This window comes from Anoplopoma fimbria, chromosome 9 (assembly GCF_027596085.1).
Source record: "Anoplopoma fimbria isolate UVic2021 breed Golden Eagle Sablefish chromosome 9, Afim_UVic_2022, whole genome shotgun sequence".
Lineage (NCBI taxonomy): Eukaryota > Metazoa > Chordata > Actinopteri > Perciformes > Anoplopomatidae > Anoplopoma > Anoplopoma fimbria.
Window position 1 is genome coordinate 19,333,335 of NC_072457.1, and position 24,361 is coordinate 19,357,695.

The 24,361-nt window shown below is 44.9% G+C and overlaps 1 protein-coding gene across 1 annotated transcript in view; it reads left to right on the forward strand.

The window, feature by feature from the left end:
• Positions 1-24,361, forward strand: part of slit2 (slit homolog 2 (Drosophila)) — an 85,828-nt gene that overhangs the window by 40,596 nt on the left and 20,871 nt on the right. The window contains exons 5-16 of the mRNA XM_054604299.1: positions 13,150-13,221; positions 14,031-14,102; positions 14,908-14,979; positions 15,101-15,264; positions 15,384-15,395; positions 15,562-15,700; positions 17,283-17,354; positions 17,500-17,571; positions 21,180-21,251; positions 21,458-21,601; positions 22,321-22,484; positions 22,850-22,873. Of these exons, the coding sequence (XP_054460274.1) occupies positions 13,150-13,221; positions 14,031-14,102; positions 14,908-14,979; positions 15,101-15,264; positions 15,384-15,395; positions 15,562-15,700; positions 17,283-17,354; positions 17,500-17,571; positions 21,180-21,251; positions 21,458-21,601; positions 22,321-22,484; positions 22,850-22,873 (1,079 nt within the window). The remainder of the gene's footprint in view (positions 1-13,149; positions 13,222-14,030; positions 14,103-14,907; positions 14,980-15,100; positions 15,265-15,383; positions 15,396-15,561; positions 15,701-17,282; positions 17,355-17,499; positions 17,572-21,179; positions 21,252-21,457; positions 21,602-22,320; positions 22,485-22,849; positions 22,874-24,361) is intronic.

Consider the following 24,361-nt stretch of genomic DNA (forward strand, 5'->3'; position numbering starts at 1 on the left):
GGGCTGCTTGTGTGTCACAGCTGTTCAATGCATTACAAAACTAATATGACACTCCTGGTGCACCCACAAACACACACAAAGACACACACACACACACACCCTGCTAATCTAATTTAGCTAAAGCAGACTGTTCTGTCGGTGTCGTCACTCACATAGCGCCCCCTACTGCAGCTGATGGGCTGGGGTCTTATGTTCCCGAAGATGCAATGACAATTATAAAAATATTAAAACTAATAGTGATGTAGGAGACAGTAACGCAATATGACCCTGAATACATCAAATGTGTATTCATGAGGGCACGCAGTGATATTTATTTTATATTCATTTAGTTTGTTTGTGATCTTGTGTTTTTGTTCTCATTTATTTATTATTATTTTTCTCATTTATATTCGGAATCAGAATCAGAAGTGGGCTTTGAATTGCAAAAGGTTGAGAGCCCCTGCTGTAGGGCCCCTGCCCTACAGCAGGGCCCCTCCACAGGAACGCAGCCCGTCTAAAGTCACTCATCAAGCTCAGATGGTAACATATTCTCTATATCTGGGACACAAACCTCACCGTGGACATGTTAGAGGGCCGGGTCACATTTCGGACCCAACAGTTCGTGGTTAGTAAATGGAATGGTGGCATCGCTCATCGTCTGAACTCAGCTGCAGACTGCGAGCTGAAATGTCTGAGCTTGCGACACAACTGAATTAGCCCGGCTGGTCAGGATGTGTGTGATCAAACGCCGTGGAGACAGGCTTCTCTGGTTTCACAGGAGGGAGGTTTCACATCAGAAAATGTTGGATTTACAAATGGCTTTGGGATGTAATAAAAGAAAAAGAAGACAAGAATCAATATACAAATATATTTTACAAACTGCATGTTGTTCTGTGTTGGTTCACAGGTTTTCTTGAAGTTGAGCAGAGGGTTTGGAATATGAGCTTTAGTGGCGGATTTGTTGGCAGACACAGGAACGTTTGCTTGTATTGGCAGTTTGACGAGAGTTTGTTCAAAAGTGAGACATCAGCAGTAGAAGAACACTCGGATACAAATAAAAGTCCTGCAATTGCAGTTTTAACAAAGTAAAAGTACACACAGGCAAAATGTATCAAAAGCAAAGCTGCTGTCACCGTTTTATAAATGATATATCATGTTACGAGATTATTATTACTGACGCACACGCGTATAAGAAACATTTCACCATTACGTTATATATTGTCGGGTGATTTCATCCACAAAGATGGGTTGTATTGTATCATTTATTAAATGCTGGAAGTATAAAGTACCAGAAACTATAAATAGTACCAAGAAATTGTTCTTAATCACCTTTAATATAAATAAATAATTACTTTATTCCAGCTACAGATATTCCATCTGTAGATGCTTTCCACCACTTGAGATCAATCACTCAGGAAAAAGAAAAAATATGAATCATATTAGTTTGTAAAGTAAGAAATCAGATATTCATTTTGTGAGAGTGGACGTAGTTGTGTTATGTTTCTTTAGATGAACACACAATAACTGACAATCAATCGCTTTGAATCCTGATGTTGTTTTGTTTAATTAATAACTTTTATTCCTGCCTGTGTGTGTCTGTGTGTGTGTGTGTGTGTGTGTGTGTGTGTGTGTGTGTGTGTTGTCTGTACAGTGTTTGCATATGTGCATGCGTGTGTGTTGTCTGGCTGCTGTCAGGAGACTTAATGGCCAACACTGTTTGCTTTCATGGGCCCGTCTTTCCAACCCGCTGCTCATAGGAATGCAGCACACACACACACACACACACACACACACACACACACACACACACACACATAGTCATTTTGCTCACTTCAACACATATGGTGTTTTGGGCAAAATGCGGCGCAAACACACACCAAAAAGAAAAAAAAACAACAACGGGCCAAGACGGCGCACAAGTAGTCCACATTATGCATGACTTCTCATGTTCACCGTCGGCCATGTGGAAACGGGTCTGGGCTTTTGTTTGGGAGTGTTTGCTCTCTCTTCCTGCGTCCCTCGTCCCGCCTGCTTATTGTCTCTTCCCCGCTATCGTTGTCAGATATTGTATTTATTTCGACACAGGCCGATAAACATAAATTGTTCCCAGGTCTTTGCCAGTAACCGCCACATTTTTTTTAGCGCCAGCGTTGCAGTGCATGGGTGTTTGTGTGTGTTTGAGTGTGTGTGTGTGTGTGTGTGTGTGTGTGTGTGTGTGTGTGTGTGTGTGTGTGTGTGTGTGTGTGTGTGTGTGTGTGTGTGTGTGTGTGTGTGTGTGTGTGTGTGCGTGCAGAGCGGACAGTGGACAGATGGTGCAGGACAGCTGGTCCGGAGTGACAAGTGTGTGTGACCCCGAGCCTCGGCGGTGGTGAAAAGAAAGAAAGACAACATTGACGGAGAGAAACACTATTTGAAGAGGAATATTTCAGCTAGCCAGCGATTGCCAGGAGGCTGGCAAACAGAGGGGGGGTCGGGGCGGGAGGTGAGGAGGGGGGGTCTGGAGACATCTTGAATAGATTTGGAGCAAAAGAGAGAGAGAGGAGGAGGAGGTGGAGTAGCGATAAAAGAAAAGCAGAAACTATGCCAATTTGTTCTTTTTTTTATCTGAATGGCGCTTGGATTTCTTTCCGACGGCCACAAATGTTGTTCTTCCGTCTTTTGTCCTCCCCCCCCTTGCTCTCTGTGGTCTAAAAGCGTCGTGCAGGTGCTGGGTCAGATACTGTAAACCGAGGCAGTGCCGAGCGGCTGACTGACGAATCCCTCATTTCCCTAAACAGCCCCGAGTAGACGATTGACAAGAGGTTCATTCTCACACCGAGTTCAAGTGAGAGGCCTCGGGGGAGGAAACACTTTCTGTCTCTAACACACACACACACACACACACACACACGCATAGCCGCTGGAGGGAGAAATGTGATCTGTCCCTGCACTTATTGAACCAGCGATAACCACCTCGCTCTTCCTCATTCTGCCTGAATACGTCTCCGTCTGCTATGTTTTTATTTGTGTTTTCAATAGGGAAAGAAATTGTTAAATTAGCAAAAGAATTGTTCTGGTGACAGAGGTGAAAACGTTGTTCTTTTGAGCAGACGAAGTGCGAGAAGAGCTGTTGAAAACTCTCTCTGTTACACTCCCTCAGCAAGACCAGAAGATCAAAAATGACAGAGTCGTGGCTGGTGTGTTTGTAGCCGAGAGGAATGAACGTGATCCTGGTGGGAGGAAAGAAATGATCCTGCCACCATTTATATTTAATTAATAGTAAAAGTCATTGTTCAAACTAAACTGGGTAACTTCATATTTGCCTGTTTTTTCTTTTTGTCTCCCCTGATAGTAAACCATTTTGTTTGGGACTTTTAGATGGGACAAGAGCGCCTTAACTGTTCTCCGACATCTCACTGACCCAACAAATAATTCACTAATCAAGAACAGCTAATGAATCTCTCATGAAAATATTACCATTAGTCATATTCATGTCCCCTGGAATTACATTAATGTCCTGATTTACAACAAATACAAATCAAATACAACAAAAGTCGTCCAAATGATCAGGAAACAGTTATTGAGTCACAAAATGAGTCATTTCAGTGAAATGTTCTTTGACAACATATTTCATTTGTTTTCCTCCAACTGAAGCCAGATTAAAAACCTCTTTACTGTTGTGTTCGAGCACTGAAAGCATTTGGTTAAGTTGAGGGAAGGATCTTGGTTTTAAGAGTTAAAAATATTTTTATTAACATTGAAGTGAAACCACTTTAAACTTTACTAAAGTGCTTTATGTTGCCTAAACGTAACCACATTATGAGTCCTACAGAAATGTAGCGCGTTGCCAGGTGACGTTTCCATTCAAATTAGTGTCTATCTGTCTATTAGTCACTCCATCTGTCAGTGTGTGTGTGTGTGTGTGTGTGTGTGTGTGTGTGTGTGTGTGTGTGTGTGTGTGTGTGTGTGTGTGTGTGTGTGTGTGTGTGTGTGTGTGTGTGTGTGTGCATGAGGAAGCCTCGCCAGCATGTCACTCCAAGCTGCTGGGTAAACACAGGGGAGGAAAGACAAAACCGCACACAGTGCTGAATTAAGAGGTGTGTGTGGTGTGTGTGTGTGTGTGTGTGTGTGTGTGTGTGTGTGTGTGTGTGTGTGTGTGTGTGTGTGTGTGTGTGTGTGTGTGTGTGCGTGTGTGCCAGGGAGAGAAAGAGAGGGAAAGTGTGTGCGTGATTGTCTGTCTTGTCATGGTTTGTAAACTGTGAATAATGACACCAGGGTGAGTAAGTCATCGCTGCTGCAGTCCTCTGTCTCTACACACAGACACACACACACACACACACACACACACACAGACAGACACACCCACACACACAAATTTAATGGCTCTTTCCACTCAATACACGACATAAACATTCATCCCTGATGTACAAACACACTCTCCCCGACCGCAAACTGCCTCCTCCCAGGCCTCGGCTGTCAGTCACGCTGAAAACGTTGTTAGAGGGGGAACAAAACCGACCTCTATATTTCCTCGCTGTTAAATTGTTTATGAGCTGTTTATTTTGTTTGTTTACCCGCTTCCTAACCGGCGAAACGAATCAGACTAATATATTATAACGCCGCTCTCTCCCCCAAAACTCCCAATGTTTTACTTTTTAACCCCGGTCGTCTCGCCCCGTGCCGGATGACAGATGAGCAGAAAGGAAGGAATGATTGATGGATGAAAAGAGCTCTGCAATGATTCAGCGATCGGCGCAGCAATTGATTGATGGAAGGAGCGAACCGCAAGGGGGGGGCCAGAAAAATAGATGGAAAAGTCGAGTCTGAAAACGACAAAAGGATCGTTGGGCGCCAGATTGATATGTTGAGAGTTATTTTTTCTTTCTTGTAAGACATTGAGGCTTTTAAATGGAAAGGAGGCAGACGAGGAGGAGGAGGAGGCGGCCTCGACTTTTTGGGTCACGGAGTTTGTGGCAGATCGGGTCAAAGACGTGGCTGAAAAAACAACGTTCTGACCTGGCAAGAGAGAGAGACACACACACACACACACATGCAGTCTCAGACATGCGTCCATGTGCTGTCACTTTCTATTCGTCTCTTCTATTTATTATTGTATGGCAACGTGAGAGGCAAACAGGAAAAGGATGTGATGTCACTGACTTAAGAGCTTGCGGTAGAGGAGCGGTTTGGCGACGTGGCCAGCGGCGGTCATTTCAGCTGTGGTGTGTGTGTGCTTTGGACATTCTTCCAGGCAAAGGCTGCAATAAATTTGGTCATAGTGCTGAGCTGGTTCAAACACACACACACACACACACACACACACACACACACACACACACACTAGGCCTCTCCGTCATAGGCATAGGAGTGTAGGTGTTGGAGCCGGGGGTTATTGACTCGTAGAGATGGAGACAGCAGCGAGCAGCGAGAGAACACACCGCTATCGGAATACGATTAATACTGTCTGGCTGATGGATTAGACTCATTACACAGGGAGCAGGGCAAAGGGGGGCAGCAAAGAGAGCGGGGAGGATAAAGAGGGAGAGAAAAGAGGGAAAGGGAAAGGGGGAAAAGAAGGATTTAAGGCGAGAAAAAGATGTCAGGAAGAAAGTGAAATGTAAGCAGCATGGACGGGGAGGGAATCAATGGAGGGGAGGGAGAGATCCGAGATGTGACGTTGGAAATATTCGATTACCTCGAGTTCCTCTGCGCTAAAAATATCAGACGAGGATGAGGAAGATCGAATCCTTAGAAAGCTATCATACTTTGTTCTGTGTCTCTACACTAAAACAAGCCGAGGAGCTTCAGGAAAAGGGAAGCGGTTCAACTCCAAATTGACCAGCAGAGGGCGCACATTCAGTATTTATGACCAACACAGTTATGGGGGATACTATTTTTTCTGCTGCACCTGTTGAGCTAATAAGTAGATCAGGGCTTCAACTAGTAATTATTTTCATTTGAAATTTATCAGCCAATTATTTACTTGTTTTGGGCTACATCGTTTCATCGGGGGATCTCCATCGACTCATCTATTTGTTGACTAATCGTTTGAGACATCAAGTTTAAAATGGAAACGTTGTCACAGTAACTTGGTAGCTAGGCTCACTAGCATTAGCACACAAAAAGTCACAAGAAAGTCATAGTATAGTATGTTGAAAAAGGCATAAAAAGTCAAACTGGAGTGCAATAGCTTGTCAAGCTACGACATTAACCACCAAAAGATGGAGAACGCAACCTAGAACGCAAGTAGCTCAATAATTAGTGACTTCCAGCCACGTTATCAGTGTTTGACTTTATTTCCCTTTTAAAATGGCCGCTACAAACAGTCCAGTGATAGTCAACATATTTGATAGCTTGCAGATGTAGACGCCACCGGTGTTTCGGTCTAACGAGTGACCGTGTTAGCATGTGACTCTCGGATGAATCCGTCGTGGTTGCTCGTAGCGACGGCAGCTGTTAAAAAAAACACCAGCAGAACATGTTGTAGGCGTCAACACCTTCAATCAACTTAAACACAGGCTCATCTGTGTCTGTTATCTGCGCTAACCGTTAATACAAGTTCCTTCATGCCACCACGGACACATTCTGCCGGAAGTCACCAGTTAACACGCTGACAGTTAGGTAACTCGTCCTGGTGGCTGGAGCAAAACTTTGTTTGCCAACATCGTCATTTTCATGATGTCGGCTTTTTCAGGTTCTCACCTGTACCTGCTATACACATATGTGTGTTTTTTTCTTTTTCGACTAAGGGATCTCATGTGCACTGAACCAGGCGGCAACCTCCTGTTTCTTAAAACTTGGATTCTCTATACTGACCAGCAGGGGGCGACTCCTCTGGTCCCAAAAAGAAGTCTAATTGTAAAGAAGTCTCTTGATTTATTCCCTCAGTAAAGATTGTAAACATGAGTTTATGGTCTCAATCTCTAGTCTAAAGTCTTCTCCAAAACAGCATGATGTTCATTTAGTAAATGATGCTCCATTTAGAGTTGAATACACCATAAAGCAGAGTTTGCTTCAGGGCGGCCTTACTGTGATTGACAGGTAGCTGCTGCTACCAGAGACATATACGGCGTCTTTACCTCACTCCTCCGCATTCCAAATATGATAAATTGAATATGATAAAATCACCAAATTCGAGGCTTGAATACGACAGTCCACAAACCAATGGGTGACTTCACGATGACTATGTCCACTTCTTATATACAGTCTGTGGTCTGAACTAAATAAACATCAGGATTTTGTTGGCTCAGCCAGCTGTAGTGTGAACTTGCGGGAGACAAGTGTTTCATACGACCCGTGACATTGATTTTCACCCGCTCTCCCCTGCAAATTTAAGGAGCAAGACTGGAAAGGCCGTGTTTTCTAACGCGTGAGTCAGAGCAGCACAGGTGCACAGGTTCTGTTGAGGCAGCTTCAAATCTAAATATCATCATCTGACGATTAGAGGAAAACCATGTCTCCATTACTGAGTGCTTCTCAGCTCTCCTCATGTGCAATTACAGTATTACTGAAAGCCACCGTCCATTTCTCCTCTGTGTGTGTGTGTGTGCAACAGATGTATTCCTCACTCCTCTATAATTACACGTGTAAACATTCCCGATGATGTCACAGCCTCAGACCGCTGACTAATCTCCAGTCTGGTTTTACACATGCATGCGCACACACACACACACACACACACACACACACACACACACACACACACACACACACACACACACACACACACACACACACACACACCGTAGATGCTCCCTTATGCTTTTTACAGCTTTGTCGTTGGACCAGCTAATCTTTCTAGATAGACGTGGCAAGAAATATTGCGTCGGAGTATCACGCTCTGTGAAGAGCTGCGCTGCAGAGCGATCTGGAGCTGTCTGTGTGGGAGATCAGTAGGCAGAACGTAATGTTTCCACAGAGTCCGCATTCAGAGTGTTAAGAAAGCGAAATAAAAACTCAGCACTCCTCAGCAGAGCGAAGAGAGGGAGCTTTCAGTGATGTTCTAACATCAATACGCGCACATCCCTTTTTCTGGCAAATTGCCAAACACACACACACACACACACACACACACACACACACAGGGACAAATCAAAATGTCCCCGAGGTGTCCACCCTGGTCCGGTAACCATAGCAACCGTCCTACCTGGCATTTAAAGTGTGTGTGCGAGGCGTGATGAGGAATAAAGAAATCTGACAATGAGACGGGGGAAGAAGGAAGACCGGAGATCCGTCATTCACCAGCAAAGTCAATATTAGTTTAGAAGAGAGCAGCTGAAAGACAAGGTGTGTGTGTGTGTGTGTGTGTGTGTGTGTGTGTGTGTGTGTGTGTGTGTGTGTGTGTGTGTGTGTGTGTGCGTGTGTGTGTGATTCTGCATGATAACTTTGTCTTGAAAGAGCAAGAAGCATTTTTACCTTGCACACGCTCAGTTATTATAAAGTCTGCCACCCAAGATCTCCAGGACGCGCCGTCACATTCCTCCACATTCCCAGGTGCCGGCGCTGCCCCAGTGTGCCCAGTAATCCTCCGCATTGTCTCCTCCATCTCCTCCCTCTCCTCCCTCTCCTCCCCCATCACCTCCTCTCTTTTCTTCGGGGCGTCTTTCTCCCACTAATTGCTCACAGAAGTGTGATCTCTGGGGGTCCACTTCAGGCCGTTGCTCCCTGAATTAGCTGAAGGGTCCACACACACACACACACACACACACACACACACACACACACACACACACTTTCCTCATGATCATCCTGTCCCAGACACCAAAACTCCAGACTCGCTCCTTCTCCCTCACTGTATCTCCTTAACTCACATTTTTTTTTCCTCCTCACTTTCTCTCCCTGTTTTTCTTCCAGCTCCCTCTTCGCCCATTCACACATTCTTACACTTAATAGGATTAAGGTCTCCGAAAGGGATTTGAACAAGATGATTAGTTTACTGCTCTGCCAACTCCCGGCCAAACCCTGCCACACACACACACACACACACACACACACACACACACACACTCACACTAACACTCCCAGTCTTCCAGTTTTGCTGGACCTGGGAAGAATCTGGTGGCAGTGGGGCACGTACAAAAGAGGTTGAGAAACTGTATAACAGTAGGTGAGAGTGTCTGTTTGTGAGTGTGTGTGTGTGTGTGTGTGTGTGTGTGTGTCCAGTGTGGGAGAGAAAAAGCAGGGAGGGAGGGGAGGAGGATAAGGGGGTGCATGTGTGAGAATTGAGTGCTGCTCTTTCATGCCCAGGTCTTCTTAGACGCGCGGGGCGTCAAAAGCCCCTCTCGCTCTGAAAAGGCCCTTTAGAAAAGCAGCACTAAGCTCTTAACACTGGAGACCTGACTCTGTCACGCACACACACACACACACACACACACACACACACACACACACACACACACACACACATACACACACACACATCCTGGGCCACCAGAGGTGAGGAAAACAGACAAAGAGGAAGGTCAGTAGATTTAGAAAAAGACCACGTCCACACGATTTGGACGAATTTTCACAAAGATCTCGGTCCCGAGTGAAACACTAAAACAATCTTAAGTCATCTTTTCTTCTTCTTGTTCCTCCTCTTCTTCATCTTCTTCTTGTTCTTCCTTTTCTTCTTCTTGTTCCTCCTCTTCATCATCCTCCTCTTCTTCTTCTTCATTTCTTCTTTTTCTTTTTTTCTTTTTCTCTTGCTTCACATCCAACATCAACTGGAGAAGCATTTCTCACCATCAGCTGGTTAAATCTTGTTTAAAATTCTAGTGTACCCAATTTTTGTTTTGGTTCTCAGACAGCTGAACAATCATTAAAAAAAAACATTGGATCATGAATGCCACCAGTACATCAAAGCAAGTTCACAACTTTATGATCCAAATGGTAAACACGAATACAGCACCTGTATCACGTGATCGGCTGCTCTGGCGTTCAAACCGAGCGCTCCCTGAGTGGGTTACCGGTGTCTGTTTTCCCACTTTGCATCAGGGCAGTGTGCTGACATCTGTCAGTTTTCAGCAACAGCGTGTGTGTGTGTGTGTGTGTGTGTGTGTGTGTGTGTGTGTGTGTGTGTGTGTGTGTGTGTGTGTGTGTGTGTGTGTGTGTGTGTGTGTGTGTGTGTGTGTGTGTGTGTTTCAGGTTCTTAACTTAGCAGCGTGACATAGTTCCTGTGTGGATTTAATACCTCCGGCCCCTCCAAACAAAAACACACGCACACACATACACACACACACACACACTGCCCTCAGCAGGAGCCTCTTTTAATGAGGGTAACCTCCCGGTTTAGGCACAGGGGCAGAGGTGAGGGGTTAAACTTTGGGGAAGTCCAAAAACAGGACCGATTTCAGAGGAAGAGAGAGAGAGAGAGCGAGAGAGAGAATACTTATGGAAAGAGACAAGGGAGAGAGAAAGCCAGAGGGGGAGGGAAAGTGGCGGGTGGGACATCCACCAAACCGTTTAACTAAAGATGGAATTGAATCAGGTGTCTTGACACAAAACAGAGGAAGAAAATCCACTCCTAAGTCCCTAAGAAGTCCATTTCCTTGTAGGAGGAGAATGTGCTATTCTCTCTCTCTCTCTCGCTCTCTCTCTCTCTCTCTCTGGTGGTCCGACTGATGAATAGTGGCCTCCTTAAGAGCGCCACACCAACACAAACTACCAATCACGTGTGTATGCATGTACTGTGTGTGTGTGTGTGTGTGTGTGTGTGTGTGTGTGTGTGTGTGTGTGTGTGTGTGTGTGTGTGTGTGTGTGTGTGTGTGTGTGTGTGTGCTCTCTCTTGTCGTAGATCAACGAAAGAAGGTAGTGGAAAATCAATTTCCAATCGCCTCAGTGCATCAAGAGATAAATGTTTATGTCACACACACACACACACACACACACACACACACACACACACACATTCAGTACACTAACTTCTTATGGCGCATTACTATAAGTGCAAAAGTGACTCATTTGCTCCCAAGTGAACACGTAAAGCCCGCGTGTAAACAACATTAGCCGATCCGTTCACAGCGAGGTCCGTGTGCGGCCAAAAACGCTGACACACAAACTGTCAGCTCCTCATATGTGACACATGACTTTTACAGATTCCTACATCAGATAGGCAGATGGAGTGGATGCAGGGTACATGCGCTGCTGTGTGTGTGTGTGTGTGTGTGTGTGTGTGTGTGTGTGTGTGTGTGTGTGTGTGTGTGTGTGTGTGTGTGTGTGTGTGTGTGTTTCTAACTGTTTATTTGGTTTTTGAGCTCCAGTGGTTAAGGAAGCCCCCCGTTCTGTAAAAACAGTATCAGGATTCACTCTGTGATTGAGACCAGCCACTCTGCGTGTGTTTGCACAGCAATGAGGAGAAGCACACGTGTGTGGCTGTGTCTGTGTGTGTGTGTGTGTGTGTGTGTGTGTGTGTGTGTTTATGTGTATGTGTATGAAGGCAGGTACAGGTTTTTGTATTTATGAAACAGGAAGTTACATTTATTTTTACACGTCTGTGAGTTGTTGAATTATGTGCAACAATTATTTGGTCCCCTCAAAATGTCTCCAGAGCCGACGTTGAGGCCTACAGCTTGTTTCTTTTGTCCGACCAAAATGTCCAATTTAGCGGTTAACCCCTTACATTTGAGATTGAATATGTGACTTAATTTTAAATTAAATATTTTTTGTCACGTTTTGTGAGAACGGTGAGCTCCTTTCTCCCCCCCAGTATCAACGCAAACATCTGTCCCTTTTCTAACAAGCTGCAGTCACCAGAGAAGGTTTGTTTGCATCATGTCTTTGTGACCCTGCTGTCTCAGCTGTCAATCAAAAAGACGAACCCGTCCTCCCACAGACTTTCACCTTCGATTGCAATAAAGCGACTAGTTTTGCCATTTCTGTTGAACATAAAGGCCACAAAAGAAAATCCTAAAGAACAAAAACCACTGAAGAGTCATTTTTCTTTATTATCTGCAACAAAGCATCACTTCAGAAGCTGGTATGGAGGCAGCAGGTGGAAACACAGGAGACGGATGATACCTGCCCTACTGATTTATACCATCACACACACACATACACACACACACACACGTAGGAATGTGAGGAATGTGGCTGGGCATTAGCTGTTAGCCGATTAGCACGCTGGAGGTCACGTCGCCACAGCAGGGGTCAAGGGCTGGAGGGCCAGCGGTGAAGGGTCAAATGGTCTTGTCTGGAGCTAGGGTGTGTATTGGTGGCGGCCCTTGCATGCACAAGCACACGCACACACGATTTGACATGATTTGTTTTGTAGCTCCAGGCAGCTGAATTCACTCCCATCCTTTCTACTTTACAATACTTAATTGATATTTGCGCACGCATTACAGCCTCATTTCATTTAACTATTTGTGTGCACCATCCTTCAACACTTCTGTGTGCGTGACCTTCACTAAATCAAGTTGCTATACCAACCAGCTACAGCGAGTATTTCACCCGGACGCATGCGGTAGATTCAGTTTACGTGAGTCCCATGTTCATGTGTATGCACTCGTGTGAGCGCAGAGAAACACGTGTGAGCGCAGAGTGTGTGTGAGTTTGTTTGTCTGTCTCTATGACTAAAGTAGATTCACTGTGTTTTTTTTCTCCTTCTTTTTTTTTGATGTTTTCCGAGCTGCGGCTTAGTTAAAGTGGCCGAAAATTAAATCTCTGTAAACCCCAGCGTACGCACACACAAACAAACACACACACACACACACACACACACACACACACACACACACACACACACACACACACACACACACACACACACATCCATCATCCATCACTCAGTCCTTAAAAGCAAAAGGAAGGAGGTGGTGGGGGGTGGGGGGGGAGGAACAGGAAACCTCCTGGGGAAGCGGAGGTCACCAGTGCCCCCTGCAGGTCGTTCGAGCGCCCCTCATCTCATACCTGAGTGGGACGGATGTTCAGAGAGCAGACGGTCGGATCGCGTCCTGCTCCAGATTCACGGATACCCATCAGAGGGTTTGTGTCACCGAGAGACGAGCAGAGACAGGCCATTCAATTTGGAGAAAGGTGTTTCGCTGCGTGCAGGGAATTCAATTTTGCAGATGATCCGTCTAAGTGATTACATCAAGCACTTGTTCTGCAAAGCGAGTGACTCTGTGACAGCTCGGCTTAACTCTGCTCTTTTTATTTCTCCCTCCTCTTCTTCTCCTCCTCGCCTCTCCTCCTCTCTCTCTGTCCCAGGGATCTCAGCGAGAACCAGATCCAGGGGGTTCCGAGGAAAGCCTTCAGGGGTGCCGTGGAGATCAAGAACCTGTAAGTGGCACTTTGGCTGTACTTTTTCCTGGGGCATGCAATATAATCGCACACGCACAAATCTGCAACTCGCTTTCAATGTGTGCACAAGCCCCATGTGTGGCTGCGCATCAATATTTCATTGTGTTAAATGTCATGTGCCTCCTGCCGGCTGTATCGGCTGGCACCGCTGCTCGTTAGCAGCCGTGTGTGTGGGTGTGTGTGTGTGTGTATGTGTGAGTTTGTGTGTGTGTATACGTGTGTGCACGCCATGCTCACGTCAATGGCATTTCCGTTGTTTTCTGTCTTTGTTTGGCCTCAGTCCTAGTTATGATGATTGGAGATAATTATTGGTCATTTCCTAGGTAGGAATAATTGCCCACCCAGCAGTAATTCTAGAAATATGGATTTTTTTCAGCTATTTGGCTGCAATTTTTTTTTTTCTTCACATCAGATATTTATTTTGAAATGCTGTGCAATTATTGTAAAAGGACTGGGAGTGTGTGTGTGCATTAGCGTGGTGGTGACAGCACATGATTTACCGTCCTTACGTCTTAATTAAATTGTTTCAGCAAAGCGGTTCTGAGAAAAAGAGGAAAGAGAGAGAGAGAGAGAGAGAGAAGGAGGTAAAGAGCAATGCGTACAAATTAGACGTCACATACAAAAGGACATTGAGAGCAGGAGACAGAAGTAAAGCAGAGGAGACAGTGAGTGAGAGCGAGGGAGACAGAAAGAGAATTTCACCTGATGATATATTGTCACCTTTACGTCTTATAACAGCTTCTTGTCTTTTTTTTCTCTTGTGTGTGTGTGTGTGTGCGTGTGTGCAGCCAGTTGGACTACAACCACATCAGCTGCATCGAAGACGGGGCTTTCCGAGCGCTGCGTGACCTGGAAGTGCTGTGAGTACCCGTTCCCATTCAGTCACCAAGACGCCCTCGTTGACCTTCGCAGGGATGTGCGGCTCATGGAGGGAAAAAAAGGAACATACGTCTTCAGGAATGACACTTGATGCCCGATTCACAGAGTGATCGCCTCTTCTTTTAATGAATTAAAGATCACAGAGCCACCGTACAGACTTCTCGTCACCGTGACTGAGAAGCTTAACGACAGATGTTCGTTTTTCATCGCATCATGAGGCGAAGGCAGATTGATTCTAAAGTCAAAATGACAGATAATTGCAGTCCGTTTAGACGCCTAACTGATTAATGAGCCGAGTTGAGTTCACGTCACGTTTTTTTCTTTGTCTGACTCACAATATTTAAAAGTTTATTTTTATTACTTTATACTTTCATAAATTACAGGTGGGACATGTTAATTTTTTTTAACTTAAAGAAGGCACTGTCTTGTCCGCTTTCAGTGTCAGCTCAGTTGCTGTGATTCCTGCAGTCTGAACAATTCAAGATTGCATGACTCAACTCTGTCTTTATTGTTGTTTGTGACAAAAAGGCAAATCTGATTTTAATTAAATGAGTAGGCTAATAGAAGAGCTCGTTAGCGGGTGGACCCTGTCGGTCTCAGTGATGGCCAAATGTGGTGGTTATCGTGAACCGAACCAAAAAAGCTGTTAAAAGTGACACTGATTACATCACGCTCAGCAGCACCCCCCCGCTCCCTGGCTCTACCGACTAAGCCTCTTCTCTGTCTTTGCTCGACGACCGCTTTGACTGCAGACCAAACTGACATGCTCCCTTTTTCTCTCCCCAGCACCCTCAACAACAACAACATCAGCCGACTGTCCGTGGCCAGTTTCAACCACATGCCCAAGCTCCGGACCTTGTAAGTGGCAAACGCAATCCTCTCAGGGCCCGACCGTTCAATCAAATTATCGTCCTGTACTTTATGTATCCCTGCCCCCTGAATATATCATCCTGTGTCCTCCTCTCTCTCCCCCCCCCAGCCGCCTGCACTCCAACAACCTGCAGTGTGACTGCCACGTTGCCTGGCTGTCAGAGTGGCTGCGGCAGCGCCCCCGCCTGGGCCTCTACACGCAGTGCATGGCCCCACCGCACCTGCGGGGGCACAACGTGGCCGAGGTGCAGAAGAAGGAGTTTGCCTGTGCAGGTGGGGTTCAGTTTTGGCTTTTTTGTGACTTACATCTGCTTGTCGTTCCACGGCAACAAGCTCATTCTTTGCTTTGTCTCCGTTTTGCCTTTTTTCTCACTGTCTTTTGCTTTTCAAAGACGGGGACGAAGGCAAGTACTCATCTTCCTTTGCATGGCTTGTCTTTAACGCTCACTGAAATGTGCACTGGTTGGATTTTCTGTCACATTTAGGAACAGCGTCCCTCTCTCTCACGGACTTATCCCAACACTCACAACTGTCACAAATGGATAATTTTGGCCCTCTGTCTCTGTGTAGGTCACCAGTCGTCATCATCTTCCTCCTGCAGTGTGTTACAGTGCCCGGAGTCCTGCACCTGCAGCAACAACATAGTGGACTGCAGAGGGAAGGGCCTTACGGATATACCCACCAACCTGCCCGAAACCATCACTGAGATGTAAGGCTTACACACACACACACACACACACACACACATATATATGTATATGCTTTTCTCGGTGCAGTGATATTTCTGCAGCGCCGCGTTTCTCTCTGTTTCACCGCATTTCGTTCTCTCTGCACGGTGGAATAAAACCACACGCGTGTGAAATGAGAAAGCCTGGTCATGCAGCTCTTCTCTGCTTAAGAAAATAATAAAGGGATGAGGTGGGAAAGAATGGGAAGATTAATGTGAAGGACAAGACTAATCATATCTCTATCTAAAAGGGGTTGGGGGGGGTGGGAGAATCAAGAAAATATAGCCAGCAGATTTAAAGTGACAAAGTACCACGCAGAGCTCTAGACATGAGACTGGAGGACTTGACTCTAAAGACGGGACTTAGAAACATTCAAGTCTAAATTTCTGGTAATAAGATAAATAGAAACATGAATAACGTCGCTGGGCAGGTCTTGCATAGCCCCAAATCTTTCATTTTTAGATCCAACCATCGGAAGGAATTAGCTTCAGCTACGTAAGAAAATGGTTAAATGCTGTGTCATCCTAGGGGTGAGCACTTTGCTTGTGAAGACTTGAGACTTAACTTGTCTGGGTTGACTTTAGGACCAGACCCTAGACCTGCTTAGACAAGACTTTAAGATCTAACTTGGACCTGTCTCATTTGGTTCTGACTGGAAACCTCCATTGACAACTTCTAAGATATAAACAGACTGCACTTACATGGTGCCTTTATTTTCAGTTTGCCAACCATTCACACACACTGATGACAGAGCAAGGACACATTGACATGTGGGCACAGGGAGCAAGGGATCAAACCACCGACCCTGACCCCAATCTTTTCCTAAACCTAAAGAAGTTGTTTCCTGTGTAAATTGGAAGTTTATTTTGAAAAGGCTGTGTGCATGTAACAAGAGGAAGTTGACACATGTTGCTGGACATTCGTATGAAAAAGATGAATAACTTTTCGTGACTTCCTCCAAAGGACATTAAAACAGAATACATTACATTACATTACATTACAATACAATCCTCCCGTGCGATCCGTCAAGCACGTTAGTAATGAAAAAGGGCCGGAGTGGAGCTGGAACAGAAGAGAACAGCAAATGAAAAAACAAACTCATTCTAGGGAAATGTTTCACAATCGAATGGTTGGTTTGCAAATCATGTTCCGCCGCCTCTCCTGTCACGGTGACTGAACATGTGAAATGTTTAGAGAACGCTTGTTTGGGTCTGTTTTTTCTTTGGTTTTTTTTAGTTCCCACTCTCTCTCTCTCTCTCTCTCTCTCTCTACTGGCCTGGCTCGCTTTGTGTCAGGACTGGCACTGAATGGAACACTGCCCAGATATCTCGGTGTTTGTGTGTGCATCTTGAGTTTACACATGTTAAAGAGGGCGAAACATCAGAGAAATGTGATTGAAGTTGGCAGCGGCCATCAAAGCTTCTTATCTGGGAATGTTCCCCAAAGCCAGAACCTCCCCCCCCCGGGACCGAGCAGCAGTCAGCGATACAGTAGAGATAACTCTGCGATACAGGCCGATGTTATTGTCGCCTCTCAACGGTCCGTGTGTATGTTTGGTTCCAGACGACTGGAGCAGAACGCCATCAAGGTGATCCCAGCCGGAGCCTTCTCTCCTTATAAGAAGCTGCGCAGGATGTGAGTAGACGAGGAGTACACCCTGTCAACCATCCACAAACACTTCTGTTTCCGTCTCGTTTGTGTTGACCTCTTACACTTTTTATGTTTCTCTCTACCTCGCTGACTCTTTTTCTTTCCTTTTTCTTGGCTCCCTTCCTCACAGAGACCTGAGCAACAACCAGATATCAGAGTTGGCCTCGGACGCCTTCCAAGGTCTGCGCTCCCTCAACTCCCTGTGAGTACTGCGTGATATGTTTGTATTTAAGATACAGTTTGCACGAAAACACAAACTCAACATGGCCCTTTGAGTCTCACAAGGAATATCTACCGTCTTCCCTTCTATCTGACATGTTAAAGAAATAAACTTTGTACTCACAAAGTTTATTTCTGGGATCAGCACAATGACATCACCACAGCAAAGCGAGCAAGAAGCAAAAGAAACACAGTCAGACTATTATATTATTACTGTGTTTTACGCCATCAAGCCAAAAGATCTAAACCACTTTTATTTGGAGGAGAAAACAAAAGTAAGCAGATCTGAAATGATCCCTCACTGCTCAGGACAATGAAGGGAATTTGAACCAGGCAACGTTTACGTAATAACTGACTGTTCGGTGCACTATTGTACGCGTAGCAACATGTCATGAACTTTTACCAGACGGCAACCTCTGGGTTCTGAAAGTGAAGCCAATAGGGAAGTGCATTAAACTTGCATTCTCTCTAATGGCCATCAGGGGGCGACTCCTCTGGTTGCAAAAATAAGTCAGATTGTATGGAAGTTTGAGAAAATTACCTATTTCTTACTTGATTTTTTACCTCAGTTAACAATATAAACATGAGTTTATGGTCTCAATTTAATAATTTCAAGTCTTCTTCAATACAGCATGATGATTTAGTAAAATATAGTCTATTTAGAGTCAAATAGACCATAAAGCATTGTATGCTTTAGGGTGGGGCTATATTATGATTGACGGGTCACTACCGCTACCAGAGACATATACAGCTCCTCTACCACGAGGTCACTCCTCCGCAGTCAAAATATGGTCACTTTCGCTCACTGGTTGAAAAAAATCAAGATGGCGACGGGCAAAATGCCGAACTCAAGGTTTCAAAACAGCAGTCCAAAAACAAATGGCTGACTTCCTGACCACATCCACCACATCCACTTCATATGACGTGGCTATTTACCTATAGTTGTAAACTACTGTAGCATTACTTCCAAGGCCAAGAGTCAACACGTTATGCTGTATTATCATGTGGGGTTACAGGTTAGCTTATGTTAGAAAAAGCCACGTTCAGGACTCACAGATCCACTGTGTGGTAGCTGCTCCAATACTGGAGCCAAAAATCATTTTTTTAGGCCAATGTTAATGTTCTGCTTTTTACTGAGTTTTGATTTCTTTGCCAATATCATGCTCAAACCCTTTTTAAACTTAAAAAAGAAAGTTACAGTGACCAAGGGACCCATAGCGAAGGATCAGTTTTAATAATATTTTTTATAATTAAGCCTTCCTTTCTGTTTAATAAGTTTGGCCTACGGGGGGTTTGTTTTTGAAGTTTTTATGTTTTTTTGCACTATAGGACTTCTTATCTTTTTATTATGGCTAGAAATATTGGCCAACATCATAAACCACAATTACAAAAACTAGATTAATCCTTAACTCATGGCTTCACATTTGCAATATAACAAAGATATTGCGTCTTTAAGGAGAACCGCGGTGCTGCCTGAATCCCAGGCCAGACCATCTGGTTTGCGTGTGAAGCTCTTGGAAGGAAGACGGCGAGAGGAGGAGCAGGAGAGGGAGCGAGGGAGCGAGGGAGGCAGAGTTATTTCACGCAGGAGTTATATTAAGGTCCCGTCTCTCCAAAGTCAATAATTCATAAATGCTGAATTGCTGAATGGAGGCTTCTGCCACCTCATTACACATTCGCCACTGAGAGAATAGGACACACACACACACACACACACACACCCACAAACATCCATGCTGACACACCACATGCAGTGCGGCTTTCGCGTCGAGCGGCGCTGCGTGTTCATCGTGTGTCAGGGTTCAGTAAGATAAGGTCGTAAATGAGCCCATCGATTCTGTCCGTGTGTGTGTGTGTGTGTGTGTGCGTGTGAGATGTAAATGAAGCGTCCACTCCACCGCATCGTGTGTTTCCCAACCTCAGGTCTCTCAGGGACGGCCACTCAGCACAATGAAGAAAAAAAAGCCAATCTGAAACACATGTCTTTAGGCTGCCTATATACACAGCTCAACTCAGTGCAAAGATGACTGATAGCTCTCCCAGTGTGTGTGTGTGTGTGTGTGTGTGTGTGTGTGTGTGTGTGTGTGTGTGTGTGTGTGTGTGTGTGTGTGTGTGTGTGTGTGTGTGTGCTTGTGCAAGGTTGTCGTTGGGGGAGGCAGTGGCGTTCTCAGCCTGGACCTGTTTGTGTATTCGCTCTGATGTGTTTATAAAAGGCTTTGCTCTGATAGCAGCGTACTAGACTCCCACCAGAGATTTATGGAGGAGTTTTTTATCGTGACATTTAGATGAAAAGTGTTCATAACCAGTTAGACTTAATGGCTGTGGTGTTTACGTACAGCCAGGTGAGAGAGAAAGTGTTTGTTATTTTGCTTGACTTGGAACCTGCCCAATCATTCTTAGATAAAGGTCTCATCATTTCAGGTCTTTAATGCTTTTCTCTGGATGTTTTTGTGTTGTGTTCAGTAAATTGCCAAAGTCCCATCTTTAGGTTTTACACTGACTTCATTAAAGCCTAATTCTCTGTAATTATAATTGTAGTCAGCGTGCAAATTTCCCCCCTACAAATACTCAAATAGTAATATACAAGATGTCATTGATGCAGGCCAAGGCAGCGACGCTGTACGCACTTTGCACACACATAACTGAGGCTAATATCGTTAAAGATCAGGTCACAAACAAAACAAAACTACGCTCTGCAACAGAACACACACACTCGCCTCTCTCTTACTAACCGGACACACATGCATACGCTCGAACCCGACACACACAGACCTTGGAAGACACAGAATGAGAACTCGGAACTCGGCTTCTTGTCATTGCCGTGCTGGCATCCACAAAGAGGAGGGACAATGTCCTGCTTTACTATAGGTTCTTACGAGAGGCACTGGATCTAATTTGTCCAAGACAGGCTTGCTCCAGGCAACCTGTTAGCGGTTCTGGCTGGCTATGTCATTTAATCGTCTCTTGTGCTCACTATTCATATTTGTGAATGCTGGGCGTTAGTGAGCTTTAAAATAAATTTTAGTGGCCATTGAAAGTAGCAAATAATTGTGTTATGAGAACCCAAGAAATGTTGCTATTAAGGCTTTTAAGGGGGTCTCAAGTGTCAAATCAAGTATTTTGCACGCCGATTGTCATCACACTAGATAAATAGTTACATATCTGCAGAATATACATATTTGGTAAAACCAGAACAATCAATTATCTTCTTAATGTTAATATCGGATTTTTATTTGATGTAACTGCTGGCGATTTGACAAAGGTTTGGACACTTTTCAGGTTCTGGAAGATGGAGATGTCAAAGTTGACAGAATTACAGCGTTTTTTCCCGACAGGCTGACATGAATGCAGCATTCATTGACACACTGTCAACGATTCATTGGAGCACTAAATACATGAATTAATTAATGAAAACATCAATTACATGTTTGATAAAAGGTTTACAAACAGACGCTAGTGGAACAGAAGGTAGTGGGGAGGTACTTTTTGGCTCTCTTCACAGTACATGCAGAGTGTTAATATTAATAGTATTACTGCATGATATGTGTGGTCGTATTCATAACTTATTAATGCAGTGTTTGTGCTACACAGGGTGCTATATGGGAATAAGATCACTGAGATTTCCAAAGCACTGTTCGAGGGACTGTTTTCTCTGCAGCTATTGTGAGTAGACACACACACACACACACACACACACACACACACACACACACGCACAGAATGTTGGAGTTGCAGCTGAGAGCACCCGTCATTGGTATTCTGCTGAAAAGTGCTTGCCTAAAGCATTGTCACCAGAGTGGAGAGATGTTGTGATTGAAAGCCATGACCTGTAACATTTCCTCCGTTCTGTCTCTTTCTCTTGCTTTCAGGTTACTGAATGCTAATAAGATAGCGTGCCTGCGTGTGGACGCGTTCCAGGACCTCCACAACCTCAATCTGCTCTCACTGTATGACAACAAGCTCCAGACCATCGCCAAGGGGACCTTCTCCTCGCTTAGAGCCATACAAACACTGTACGTACACACACACACACACACACACACACACACACACACACACACACACAGCTCAGTGACTGGACTTAAAGTGGTGAATAAGAAGGTGTGAAATGTTAAGCAATAGACCTTTTAAATAAAATCAATTATATTTTCTGAATAGCATAGCAGAAAAAACTTAACCTTAAAGTGGTTACCTGAGGGGGAATTGGAGAGTGGGCGCTAAGCTTCCGTGGCGTTATTATACAATTTTGAACCAATGTTTCAAATGACACACTATCCTTAATAGAAGAGGTAAATATTGTACACAAATTCAACCACTTTCAAGAACAGAAAATAACACACAAACTATCTCCTGTAATGCTTGGCACATTGCGGGCTGATCTATAACAGTGTCCGTGTCTTAATAAAACAGAAATCCATTTGTGTTTCTTGTGGACTTTGCCTCGCCTTCAGTGGTTTTTGCCGTTACAGAGATTTCAATTTGAAATTCAATAAGTCCAGTACAGTAACTACACTCTGTTACTTTGGCATTTAAGAAGTAAATATGAGTCCATCATAATTTGAATTGACTGTTCAACAATAAATACTTGAGGTGTTCTTACTACAAACCTGCCAACCAATCAGGTATTTCTTCCTGTCTTGCCATACCCACACTCGAGAACCAGAACATGTCCACAACTATATGTTGTTCTGTCAACTTACTTGTGTGTTTTTGTGCTCCATGTTTCCATCAGTCACTTAGCCCAAAACCCGTTCATCTGCGACTGCCACCTGAAGTGGCTGGCAGACTACCTCCAGGACAATCCCATCGAGACGAGCGGCGCCCGCTGCACCAGCCCCCGGCGGCTCGCCAACAAACGCATCGGACAGATCAAGAGCAAGAAGTTCCGCTGCTCAGGTAGAAAACCCCGCCACGTTAACCGTTAACACATTGATCTTTGATGAATCCTGTTTCTGATTGTTCGCACACATACAGACTACGAGAATGATATCCAAATGGTCCCGAGTTCTCATTCTGTGTCTTCCTGCTGGGAGTTTCCCTCAGCCTCTCTTTACTAACCTCAACATTCTCTCTCTCCCTCATTTGATCACACACACACACAGACACACACACACACACACACACACACACACACACACACACACACACACACACACACTCACACACACACACACAGCCATCGACTACCCTATATTGGCCTTTTGATATTTTGTTGTTTTTTACTTTCACTCTCTTTGTCTCTGTCTCTGTCTCTTCATTAGCTAGAGAACAGTATTTCATCCCAGGTATTGTACATCGAGCATGTGTGTGCGTGTGTGTGTGTGTGTGTGTGTGTGTGTGTGTGTGTGTGTAAGACACCGTTTGGTCCATCACGGCGGATGCTGCACTGTCACACACTCGACACCTGTGTGAGTGAGTGGCTTTGTTTTGACTGACACCTTTTGGATGCCACGACAATTTCTTTTTAATGATCATCATGTTGCATCTTGTCCAGCCGGGCACCAGACAACAGCACTCTTGTCCTTGCACCAGTGTTTTTATATAGTAACCGTAACCTTGACGACAGAGGGTGAAAAATAATTGGATTAATAAGGCCGCAGTCAGCCGGCCCACTCCACGTGAGACTCCGTAAAGACCAAACTAGAGATTCAGAGACTTGAAGCGCGATCACAGACACCAGTCCTCCTCGCTTCTTGCTACGTCTAATGACAGCTAACGTACGGGCGCGCGTGTCCGCCAGCATCTGCGTCTTTTTCACCCACTGCAGAACATCAAAAGGTCACGCAGTTGCCACGCTCAGAGGGGCGCTGGGAAATATGTAAATCAGACGTGCATACGAGATCAGTAGCAGGGCTGAAGGCGGTCATTACCACAGCAGCACACGGAGGAGGCACTGCTTGTGTGTGTATGTGTGTGTGTGTGTGTGTGCTCTCACTGCAGTATTTAACCCACCGGGGGGGGCAGAGGTTTCAAAGCACCAGATAGCACAAACGCGGCGAAGCTGAATAATTTAAGAACGTTTGCGGTTGAAAAGTTGAACAAACATGTGTTTTTACAACATTGGTATCGCACCTCGGATCAGTATATCTAAAGTTTAATCTGTATCACGTCTTCTATTTATTGTGTATTATTTTGGATCTGGTATTTCTGTTTGTACAAAAACTCTTCATCCCTCCAACCATTTAGTGAAGATTGAACTGAAGTGATTGATGTCAAAGAACACACAAAGCTAAATCATGTGTTTTTGTGAGACTTTGTGAGGATGTGCGTTGGGTGAAGGCGCCCCACCAAATGTCCTGTTGTGCCGGCACTATTCTCACCATTCACAAGTCATTAACCCTTTAAATAAAACACTGCCTGAGGAATGAACACGGAAATATTTCAGGAATTCCCCCCTCCGCTTTTCGTCCCTTTTTTCCCCCCCGATCCTGTTCAAACAAACGAGTGAAATCCCTTCTTCTCTCTCTTGCTGCCTCTCTCACACACTCAGGAGTACACCATGTCGGCTGTAAGTAACACACGCACACGCACACACACACACACACGATTCTCGCGTCAGCTCCGAACCCTTCTCCTCTCGTTCCCCCTCAGCCGGCCTATGACCTTTGACCTCTTATCTCCCACAGTGACTTTTGACCCACCTCCCTCTGTGACTCCTCTTGTCTGTTTACCAACAAAGACGATACATATAATTATACGATTCTATCATGTATTTTTTACTCTCCGTGCTGTGTGTGTGTGTATGCGGCCCATGTTTGTTGGTAAGCGTGTGT